At 39.0% G+C, this 12,630-nt stretch overlaps 1 protein-coding gene across 1 annotated transcript in view; it reads right to left on the minus strand.

The window, feature by feature from the left end:
• Positions 1–99: 99 nt before the first annotated feature.
• Positions 100–12,630, minus strand: part of mrps5 (mitochondrial ribosomal protein S5) — a 24,797-nt gene continuing 12,266 nt past the window's right edge. The window contains exons 7-12 of the mRNA XM_059359642.1: positions 5,808–5,898; positions 5,299–5,345; positions 4,849–4,906; positions 2,191–2,253; positions 1,430–1,566; positions 100–694 (exon numbers count right to left, since the gene is read on the minus strand). Coding sequence (XP_059215625.1) covers positions 470–694; positions 1,430–1,566; positions 2,191–2,253; positions 4,849–4,906; positions 5,299–5,345; positions 5,808–5,898 — 621 coding nt within the window. The 3' untranslated portion in view covers positions 100–469. The remainder of the gene's footprint in view (positions 695–1,429; positions 1,567–2,190; positions 2,254–4,848; positions 4,907–5,298; positions 5,346–5,807; positions 5,899–12,630) is intronic.

The raw sequence follows: 12,630 nt of genomic DNA on the forward strand, positions 1-12,630 counted from the left end.
GTCAAACTTGTAACCACTCAAATCAAAGCCTCCCTGCTGTCATTAATTTGCAGATATTACATGACGCATTTAATGCTTAAAAAAAGGTAACATCAAACACACGTTTCGAGATCCATATTTTATTGTGTAAGTATGTTTTGTACAACAATTCCACATGGATAGAGTCAATTTTTTTACATTTATAAAGAAAACAATATCTAGGATGGTAATATTATTGGCCTGTATGTGTGTCTGAAGAATTGTGTTATCAAACGAGACGTCTTCAGTTGGTGAAACATGTTACTTTAGTCCTCGGATGACAGAAAGATCTTCTAGTTTTTGCAATTATTAACAAAAACTGTTATTATGTTATTTTTCTTCTTTTCAGCCTTTCTTGGCAAAGCTGAAAATCAGACCACTTTTTTGAAAATTATAGCCTCTATCAGTCCTATCAGCTGTCTTGTGGTCTGATTGAGCCATGACTCCCACGCTACCAGATGGTACGTTTGATACCCGCCCAAGGTGAACCTTTGGCTCCCTGTGCAGCCCGTACATCGTCCCAGTGCAGCTTGGTGTTGGGGATCTCGTCTTCGTGTTCCGGGTCGGGTCGTGCACCGTCTTTCGGACTCGCCACCACCTTGGGCAGCGGACCTTTCTGTGCCTGAAACTCGACGACATGGAGGTGCTTCTGGTCAGCCAGCATCTGGTGAGTTTTCTGCAGGGTGGAGGAAGAAAAATAGCTAGAGGTTAGTGATGAGAGGAATAAAAAGAGGTGGGGGAGAAAAAAGATGTGACTGAGTGTCTGGAACACAGCTGGACAACAATGTTGGTGTTTCTGATGATTTATAGGGAAAAGAAGTCAATGTTTACTGTGCTCAATTTGGAAATTACAGCACAGATTATGCTGCTGCAGATCCAAAAGTCACACAATAACATAAAGAAACCAATCGAACAAGAGGGTGTAATGTTAAATGAGCAACTCCTGTATTCTGCAATTTAAAATAGTTATTTTTCGTCAATAAACTCTTGACTTTGAAAAAAGCACATTTAACGGCTGCAGTTTCCTGTCCTCAAGGGCAATCTGATGGCAAGCTGGTGAAAATATTCTAAATATTGCATTCACTTAAACCAATTCTGATTTTTTTGGACGGCTAAAAAAAGGGTTTTCTTCTACTTCCATCCACAGTAGTACATATTATCCTCAAAGCCACCAGACTCCATTGAAAATAACAGCAATTTTACCCGCCGAACACAGGAGTTGTTGGTTGGTTGTTGGTTATTGTGTCTATTTGTGTTATAGTGTGACTTTCGGTCTCTGATCCAAACTAATGTTGCATCCAGGAAAACTAATGCAAAGTTAGAATAATATAAAAACTTAAATAATAATAATAACTTTCCTGAACACTCTACCATTGCAGGATTCTTTCACTTCATGACAACATGACTTCACCTGAGTGGCTAATCCAGTGAAGAGGGCCCTGGTGATGTTGAGGAGATTGATAGATCCGTCTACTTTGCAGTACATGTCCTTTATGCCGATCAGCTTGCACATAGTGATGACTGCACGGTGACAGTGCAGCCCATAACCTGCAGAGAGACACATCGATATCACCATGATTGATCATTAGGTGCATCCTCTATATACTACATGTTATTCAATCAATCATGATATAATATGATATGGGCACACTCGGAGATATTAAAAAAAAAATGCTGCAGTAGCCTGGTATGAACTGTGTCGCAAAATATCAGATGATATATTTCTATAATTATTTGTTTTCTCACTCCTTACTTTTGGAAAAATAATTTCCAAGAATTTTCCTGGAAAAAAACGAGATATCGATAATGTAAAAAAATAAATAAAAAAGAAGAAAATTAAAAGGAGGAACATGTTTCAATTAACACTCCAATTATATAATATTATTGCTGGTCAACTTGGTCAAAATCGGAATGCATATAATTCAACATATATTAGAATATTTGCATTGCTTTAAAGCTAAAGCTTTTCTTTCAGGTAAATTCCTATTTTCCTTATAATTTGTTCCAAATTACATTTGTTTTTTTCAGGACCCTTGTTGAAAATCATTCTGAAACAAACCTTTAAAAAAGGCCTCATCAACATTTTTCATCATCTCAGTCTCATCTCATCATCTCATCTCTTAGGCCTAACCTTTATGCTTCCAGCTAAATACCTAATGACTCAAGACGTACCTTCATTTTGTTTGTTCATGCGGAGTGTGGTCCTCTTGAACTTGGACTGAATGTCATGATAAACTGAAGAAGAAAAAAACTGAATTACACTCATTGGATGTAGACCTGAGGAAGAACGAGCACAAACACCCAAACTGATGCACAATAAACAGACAAAAACAGTCCAAAAAGTCTAATTATCTTCATGTTTTGAGCCATTTCCAAGAGAAGACACTTGTGTTTTGTTATGCATCTCCTCTCCTGTCCTCCCTCAGGTCTTGTGTTTCTCTACCTGCCCACCAGATGTCCTTCCACATGCCAGCGTCTCCAGCCGACAGCAGCAGCTGCGGTTGATTAGTTATTCAGACACACACAGTCCCTGAGCGAGAGCTGTGTGCTGCACAATGGAGCCTGAGAAAACCGAACAGCTCCGTAGCTTGAGGTTAAAATCTTGTTCTTGTGTCGCATCACACTTGAAACACTGCACTGGCTGCTATCTCTGCATCCTCCACACATCCAGTTGGAATTTAATATACTTAATGAATTAAGTAAAAGGCAAAAAGGTTTTGCACTTTGAAGCTGCAACAGCAGAGGAAGGAGTCATGGATAGGAGGAGTAAAAGAAGGAGAACATTTCGCTGCTCAGAGGACATGTCCTGCTGGGTGAAGAAATCTAAAATGCAAAATTAAATGTCAAATATACACACACATACACGCACACACTGCACAGGGAGCTGAACATTTGTTGGGTCTGTAGGAGGTCCAGGTTCATTTGGAGCAGTGTGTGTGTCGTCTGTGTGATGTGTGACTCACAGATCCTACCAGCATCAAAGTCAAAATAGATGTAAAAAAAAAAATGGTAAACTCCTCCTGGACACACACCCTTTTCATTTTCCAGTAAGTGTGACTGTTTTCATGGTTTCTCCATCTCTAACTCCAACACTACACAAAGTCAGAACCAGAAAGGATTTACACAATTTCCCCGCTGGGTTGTCTGTCAGTCCCAAAGGTTGGATTTCTTCCAACAAAAATTGGAGAATGTCCAAAACAACCAAACAGCTGTCATATTTAAATGTATTCAAATTCCCTTTGGCTTTGCATTGTTCTTTCATTTCTACTCAAAACGACATGAATTTTCACAAATCAGTCCTAGTCCTGGTCCTGGGAGAGTGGGAATACTGGTGCCAACAGCTAGAAGGTCAGCAGAGCGGTTTGTTTTTCCACCAAAACAACATTTTAGCGGCCAAGTCAGAAGGGCGTCCAGATGTTGGACTTCACAATTACCTCGTCAACGCAGCTAAACAATCAAGAAGAAAAACTGTTAATTATCTGATGGAAGAAATTTAAGATGTAGGCAGTCACCTAAACCTTTTGTGGCCTGGATTTAAAGTTTTTTTTTAGATTTCTCACTGACTTTGAATCAAACAGATGGGTTGGAAATTGTACAACATTGCCAGTAAAAAAGACAACAGCTTCAGTGAGTGAGCAAAGAAGGTGTTAAAATTGACAGAGAAGCCCTCTGATCGATCATAAAGTTAAATTTGATTAGGAAAACCATGAGATAATTACCCAAAAGATTAAAAAAGTGACTTGAGGAAGACACAACGGTCCTGACAGGGTGCAGATAGCTGAACCGTGAGAGCTGCTGGCATGTGGAAGGATGTCAGTTTTTTTTCTAAATTTTCTATAAAAATTAAATATACTACAGTTTCAAGCTCAAATTGGGTGGAAATGGTCTCGGGCCAAAGCAGGAAGCTAACTTTCTCCTCCGGTGGGCGCAGTGGAGGCTGATGACTCACACACATTAATCTTTCTGGCTTCGCTCTCCAGCAGCAGCAGCACGGTGAGCCAAATGCAAGTGGTGCACTGCAAGTCTCAAACATTTCTTCACAAGTCCATTTTTTCTTTTCTTTTTACTGTTGCTTGTATAAGGGCAGCCAGGTGAGATGAAGGGGTAGTGCTGGATAAGCGAAGAAGAAGAGTGGAAGAGATGGAGGAGAGGAAGAAAAGAGCAGGAGGAGAATGAAAGAGGAAGAAGGGGGAAACCAGAGGAGTGGAAGTGATGGAGTTGTGAAGTGGGAGAAGTGGTTGCAGGCGTTCTGGTCCTGGAAGTGAAGTCCCATTCATTTTTCTCAGAGCTGATTCATGGTTTGAGCACTTCTACAGCTTGGATCAGTGAGAAACTGAATCACCAGTACGAATAAGAAAACATCTGGTTCTTTGATAAAAAGTTTAAGACATAAAAAAGAAAAAAGAGAAGTTAACTCCCAAGCTGCATTTCTGTAACAATCAGCAAGTTGCAGCTAAAGATCGGGATTTGAGAAGACGGATAATAAAGTCTACAGACAAAATTAGATAACTTTTGTATTCTGGGTCCATTTTGGATGAATTTGGGAACAATAGTGCTGTGTTTTATTCACAATCACGACAGACTTTTGAATTTGCTATTGCTCTGAATCACCGCTCTGACTGACTTCTTTTATATAGCACCGGCAGCCGAGGCTCATGGATAGTGAAGTTTTAAGAGCAGAAAAATAACGAACAAAACATAGAAACGTGTTTGCAGACAAGGCTGGCTCATGATTGGTCTATAAAACTCACACTATAAACGGAAACCAGAATGAAAATGTGCATTGAGGATAATGTTTAAAGAAATAACTGAAAGTGGAAAATCACTTACTGGTGTGGTTGTTGTATCGTTCGATATAGTACAAGTAGTGGATGGCTCTGTTCTTGGCCTGCAGACACACAAACACACACACACAAAGTGTCATTCATGACTGAAAGTCTGTTTATATTATATTAAACATCTCTGTTGGGAATTTCCTGTAACTGAAAAATCATAAAAGTATGACTTATTAGGTACAATACATTATTAGCAGAACACATGGGAATCGACATGTGCTTTGTGGGACTGCTCTGTGGTGAAGCCTTTATAGGCAAATACACTGAATTACAACAACAATAAACATTACAATAAAGTTCTGGTGAAACAAACTCAGTGCTCAAGTTATTGCTCAATAACTCAAGTGGATAAATTCAAAATACAAACATGCAAATTTTGAATATTAACAGAAAAACTGACTTATTGATTGATTTAGTTGCAATAAAAACAACTTGATGGCCTTACCTTCCTGAGAGCTGTGTGTCTGTCTGCTGCTTTCCCCAAAGCAAAGCCTGTAAAACAGAGTGCAGATGACAGTCAGGTCCCACAGATTAACATTAAGACAAGGTCATTTGGTTATTTGTATGATATGATGCCTCTTAAACCCAAAGTTCTTTGTGTTAAATTAGTTCTGTTGATCGTGAGCCTACATGGACACTGTAGTGATGATATGTTAAAAAAAATCTGCTCTAACAGACTCTGTATTGACAGGTTGAAGGCAGTTGACTCTCAGGAGTCTGTTAAAGAGTTTCCTCAGCATTTTTAGAATATTTTGCCGCTGATTTCTGAAGAGCTTGAAATCTGTCAACACCTCTCCTGCACTTCAACATATCTACATATAATACAGCGATATTTTTACATTTCTGCAACCACCCTGAAACTGTCACAATAATTTATGTCTCTTTTTTAAAACTTTCTTTTAAAAGCTATTTCCAGGGTCGTAATCTCGGTTTCATTTTCATAAAGTTACCAACCTGCAGCTCCGTTGCCATTACCCACAGCAACCAGAGCGCTGATGGACCTCTTCCTGCCCTCCTTGGCCGTCATGTTGAACACAGTCTTCACCTGCAAAACAGCAATAAATGTGCAATTTGTTGTGGATTCTCTCGTTGTAGTTAACAAAATCTGACAAATAAATGCGTTAACAGTAAAAGCAATCCCAGAAAAACAGAAAAAAACCAGATAAAAGACAAAACATTTACATATTTAGAAATTTGCAGAATTCATGTTTTAATATTAATAGATGCTACATCTTTTTATCTTTGTCTGTGGTATCTTAATGAAATAATCATTATGTATTCCTTTCCAACATGATCTTTTGGGACTTTCAGGACAATAAAGTTATTGAACTGACAAATACAAGTGTGTGTGTAAAAACATCTGCAGTTATAACACATTGTTAAGGCACATCTGTGTGTGTGTGTGTGTGTGTGTATGTGTGTGTGTGTGTGTGTGTGTGTGAGATTGTGTGTGTGGACCAGAACGCCAGTTCAGATTTAAGTGGCTTTCATCGACCTGTTAGTAAACAGAGCAAACAGTCATCCATCACAAACACAGCTCCCTGTCCTCCCGCGTGCAGCTGATCGACTGTCTGCAATATGGTTTTAAAAACACCAGGGGGCAGCATTGGTACACCACAGAGAGGACGCTGAGAGCGGAGGGAGGGCAAGTGGTGAGTGAGATGAGGAAAGATAAGGTCAGAGTTGACGAGAGAGCAGGCAAAGGGGGCAATGCAAGGGTGAAAAAGCAGGACGGGGCAGGTCAGAGAGGAGAGGGGTAAAAAGGTAAGAGGAAAATGAAATAAGAGTGAGTTAGAGAGATGAGGAATGGAGGAGGGAAAGAGATGAGAGAAAAAAGAAAAGCTGAACTGGATTTATTGCCTCATTAGACAATAAAATAATATAGATGAGAAGACGAGCGAGAGAAAACAAGAAAAAGAAGGAAAAACAGACGGGAAGAGCAGCGAAAAACAATAAAAGAGGCGGGGTGACACAGCAGAGCAGCAGACAGTGAAAGGTCTCCGTCTGTGGTGAATCACAAATAATGTGTGTCTGACTGAGCACACAGATATGTGTGTGTCTGTAGGAGAAAAAGACTGTGTGTAAACACCTGACGAAAAACAGCGCGTGATCTGTGGAGTGTAAAAAATTGAAGTGTACGTATGTGTGGCATCTTGATGACAAATGAACAAACTGCTGACTCTGCAAAAAACTTCATGAATAACTGTACACACACACACACACACACACACACACACACACACACACACACACACACACACACACACACACACACACACACACACACACACACACACACACACACACACACACACACACACACACACACACACACACACACACACACACACACACACACACACACACACACACACACACACACACACAAACAATAATTTTCTGTTGTGAAGATATAAATTCACCAAAAACCTGCAACGGAGAGCGAGTGTAGCTGCTGAACGTCACTATGATACATAAAACCAGCCAGTTATACTTAGGAGATAATTAAGGTAAGGTAATTAAGATAATTAGAACACTGATTAGAAAATATTTTAATGTTGTACTTTTCTTCACATGATGTTATGATTAAAACCCTAAACTAATTTAATTTTAACACCTTACTGTAACTACTTTCTATATTAATATTAAAAGTTGCATTATCACAGTTTTTCCTTATGCCACTAGGGGGCAGAACTCCCAAATGAGCTAAAAGTTACACACATTCAGTTTACGAATATATCTTTCTCTAGTTTTTTATTTCAACAAAAACAACTCCAGAAATAACTCGAAACGGTAAAAATAAATAAATAAATTTAAAAAACAGCTGAATGTTTTCAGTTTCCAAAGTTAATTGCATTTCCATATTTAAATATATATTTAATTTTGGAGCGTTTGTGTTGCACCTGTCATTTACTCAGAGCTCTGACTGATTTTGTGTTAATCATCATGACACTGTTGTAACTCTGTGTAACCGGAGGTTCTTTCACCTGACAGAAAATATGAGTGCAAGAAAAGCCTGAAAACAAAAAGATTGTAAGCACAACAGTGAACTGCAAAGCCAATTTACAGATGAAGACCTCCCTAAAGTCCACTGCTTGATTTTAGGCACATTCCTCTCTAAAGGGAGTAGCGACCAATGTACACATTAACTTTCCTCATTCTGCTTGTCCAAACTAAGCCAGGTTATTTACCAAAAATAAAAAAAAGAAGCTGAAGCTATGACCAAAAACACCAGAAAATCGTCTCATGTTGTGAACATAAAAGACGGCCCACCCTGTGAGTTGGATCCAGGTTTTCTCTGCGTCTCTGTATCTGTATGTTTTTCTGCAGGGCCAACTTGCAGCAGGGACCACCAGCAGCCTTTCAGGACTCAATCTGCGCCAAGAAACACAGTTCATCTCGACACTTTCATCCCCGCCAGAGAGCGCAAGTGACAGAACAGTGTTGAATTTCAGCCGAGGGAACTTCAAAGTCAAGATCTGCCTTCAGCTTCACTCGTTATGCAACTCACATTTCAGTAAAGGATTTATAATTTGACTGCAGGGGCCACAGCAGAAGGATTGGGGTCAGGACAGCAGCAAACATTCAAACACTGAAAACACAAACCTGCAGGACAAACACACACACACACACACACACACACACACACACACACACACACACACACACACACACACACACACACACACACACACACACACACACACACACACACACACACACACACACACACACACACACACAGGTCCTGATACTTCCACACACTACCTTAAACTTTCATGCATACACACAATGCTCTTCATGAAGTATATGCAGTAATAAGTAGTGTTTTCATGGCAATATTCGGCTTGCATTCTGTGGCCTGTAAAGGCGGGTAGCAACATATCCTTTGTTGCTGTCAAGGAAACTCTACGCCTCTGCAGAGATCCTGACCAGATGGGATCTCAAACACTCTTTTTGTAAATCAAAATCCAACAAGTTATTAATTCTCATGTTTCAACACGACTTGTAGCTCTATCAGAAGTGTGTGCGAATGCCTCCAGTGATGTTGAGCTTGTGGCTCTACATTCCTCATTCTAGGTGAAGATGCAGCAGTTTTGGTGGAGCATTAGCAGCAGAGCAGATGGGCTGAGCTTCCCCCCCCCCTCCACCGGACGAGCGACAGCATGGCGGTGGGAGGATGCTTCTAGCTTGCTCTCACTTCTGTTTCATCTCTTATTTTCTCAATCTGTTGCTGTGTGTCTCTCTATCTGTATCTGTCTGTGCGCTGCAGTGCAGGGGAGGAGTTTTCACCACATGGAACCAGAAGGCGCTGTGAGAGCACAAACCTACGCCAACGCTAAACACTTTTCTGACTTGCTGTTGCACAACTACACATTACTTCTTTCACTTGGAATTTAAATTGATATGTTGACTCTGCAAACACACTGAATAGTGTAAAGCACTAGCGAAAAAATCCTGCACAACTGAAACGATTTCTTCTAAACAGGGCAAATCCTTTTGGAATTATTACACATTATATCACAACGTACACTCACCAGCCATTTTATTAGGTACACCTGTTCAACAGCAGCAACTCAATGCATTAAGTCATGTAGAAACGGTGAAGACGAGCTGCTGAAGTTCAAACTGAGCATCAGAATGGATAAGAAAGGTGATGGTTGTTGGTGCCAGAGGAGCAGGTCTGAGTATTTTATAAACTGCTGATCTAACAACCATCTCTAGGGTTTACAGAGAATGGTCTGAAAAAGAGAAAATATCCAGTGAGCAGCAGTTTTCTGGATCAATATGTCTTTTTGATACCAGAGGTCAGAGGAGAATGACCAGACAGGTATGAGATGATAGAAAGCCAACAGTAACTCAAATAACCTCTCAGTAAAAAACAAGGTATGCAGAAGACCATCTCTGAACGCACAACTATTTTCTAAAGTTGGACATTTTTCTTGGGAATTTACGGAAATTTAGAGGAATAAACGGGATAAACCGTGAATTTACAATATTAAAGGTTGGATCTTAACGGGGAACTTAAATATAGTTGTGGAAAATATATATTTTCTATAATCTTGACTAAAACAATCAGATTTCAGGGGGATGAGAAATATTCAAATCAACATTCATGTTTTTGTTCAATGAAATAATCACTGTTCAAAAATAATAATTAAAACTTGATAAAGTTCTACTTTAAAAAAAAATCTGTTGAAATGTCAGGTTTTTTTTGTTTTTTTTTAAATTGTATGATATAGTTTGTTTAAATTACCCCAAATTTCCTGTTTATTTCAATTAAATCCCATATTTATATATATCCCGTTTCCAATTTGGAATAATTCCAAAATTCCCCAGCTTAACTTCCCATGGAAAGTTTCTGGAAATTTACCGGAAATTTTCCACCCCTTTGCAACCCTACGCACAACACGTCCAACCTCGAAGCAGAACCAGAAGAAGACACCGAACAATTCATTAGGTACACACTTCACCTAATCAAGTGTATAGTGTACATTATAGCCATTTATCCTGTACCCATTGTCATGACCTGAATGAATATAAAATTAATATTCTTTATGCATTATAGTTTTCCTTAATATTAATTATATGGTAGCGGTCTTCAGGGATGCACCCGAAATCTAGGATCTGAGCTTGGGGCTGCGACATGTGTGAGTTCGGATCCACGGTATATCCCATGAATCAGGTTCAGGTTGGGTCCCCTTCTATTACTGTGACTCATAGGTCTGTTAAATATTATGTGTAACACCAGATTGAATCTGAGAAGACCCAGTCTGACTTATTTTTGAAAATTTTTCTGACTTATCCAGGGTTCTGGCCCAATACAACAACTACTGGACATATGTGATAAATGGCTATACAATAGCCGGCATTTAAAGGTTAGTATTAGATGGAAAAACAGTGATACTTGACTGCTGAGAAGCCTGGACAAGGGCGTCTTTGTGCTGCTGTGTTGAGCTTTAATGACCAGTGCGTTCATGAGTCATTTTTAATGTTCCCAAATAAATTTTAACAACCGTCCTGCTTCTCCTTTCAGGATCGCTGTGATGAAAAGCAGCAGACTTTTATCTTCAAACGACTGAATGGAAGATATATGACATATTATCCAAAGTTTCATGATTAAAGTGGCGATCTTTGATGTTGTTTAGATTCAATATGATACATACGTAGAGAAATCTACAGTAGTTATTGTAATTTTCATGCATTATAAAAAGTCCTCTTGAGCTTCTGCAGGATTAGATTTCTTTAGATCACATATAAGAGAGAGGATGCCAACTTTTATCGGTGTGTTTCACAAATATAGGTAATGCTTTTAACAAATTAATCACTCTGCGTTAATGCTTTTAACATGAATTTCACTTTAGATATTAACTTTGTACGTGCCTCAGTGTGCTCTGCTTGGCTGTAGAAACTCAACATTTAATCCAATCCAAAGTTCTCACAAAGTTGCTCTGATCCAGCCGGGTGCCTTGTTTACTTTCAGCAAAACTTTCAAGGTTGTTGACTTCAAAGAGAGAGCAAGGAGAAAAAAAGAAAAAAGACAAGAGACAAAAACCCCTGTTCTGACACTGACAACGCTCCATCTCTGTTAATGAAATCACTGAGTCCTGTCCAAGTGGCTGCTGTACCTGGAGAGTGGCCATGAACATCACTTCTCTCTCTGTCGCTCTAACTCTCCTCCCATTCTTTTCTTTACTGTTACCTCTGCTCTCTGTCCTCCCTGGCTCTCTCTTTCATCTCTCTGAGGTCCGACTGATTGTAATTCTTACTGAGACTGTGCCAGGGATTCAGTTTAATGGAATTTTTCAGAGGCTGTAGTTTGTAATGTGTTTTTACTGGATTAAATCATACATTATGATTCTTGTTTTTTTTTTAAATATTTCACTGTACTCTTGCATGTCCTCACACACCCCAACCTAAACCGACATTATCAGATCGCTAATATTTTAGCATTTCTAGCCAATGTGTAAAGCTGGATTTATACTCCATGCACGGGCCATATTAGGCCTGATATTTCCAACAATTCATAATTACAATTTACTGAAATCATTAACTTCTTTAATATCTTACGGGCATAAATAGCAGTTTTAGGGTTAACTTCAAATATCTTGACAATGAAAATACAATTATTGTGCATGACTGACACACTGGAATTGTGTGAAATTACAATTATCTTTTGGCCACACCACAGCAGCTAATATGGTAACCACAATCAATATTATACACTGTATACGAGGATGGACGGCCTGACAGCTCCCCATATGTGAAGCCAAAACATCTCCATCGCCCCCTGGTGGCTGGCTGCAGTACACGGCATATAAGCAGATGGGAAATGAGCCAAACTAAAAACTTAAAAAGTACATAAAAGTTAATATTTTTTCCCCAAAGAAGGTTTCAGTCACTTTAGGTAGTTTTTGAACCATTTGGAAAAAGGTGCGGTTAAAGATCAGAGTGAAAAGCTGCTGAAGAGCATATGTCAATATGTTATTTAATTGTAAAAAATAACATACGTTTTACTGACTAGTATATTTGGTGCTGACTAGCGAGGGTAGCAACGTTTAATCCTCTTAATGACTAATCACGCGAATCCCAACTATATATATTCATACATTTTGAATATATATGTAGGTATTTTAATGAATACCATTAGTTTTAGATCATATATTACAGTAGGTATAAAGATTAATCTTCTCTGCAGTTAATTACTTGCTGTGACTGTTAATGACACATAAAACCTTCTATCAGTCTCATACTGCTTCTCTTTTCTCTCGCTTTT

Source organism: Centropristis striata, chromosome 20, assembly GCF_030273125.1.
Source record: "Centropristis striata isolate RG_2023a ecotype Rhode Island chromosome 20, C.striata_1.0, whole genome shotgun sequence".
Lineage (NCBI taxonomy): Eukaryota > Metazoa > Chordata > Actinopteri > Perciformes > Serranidae > Centropristis > Centropristis striata.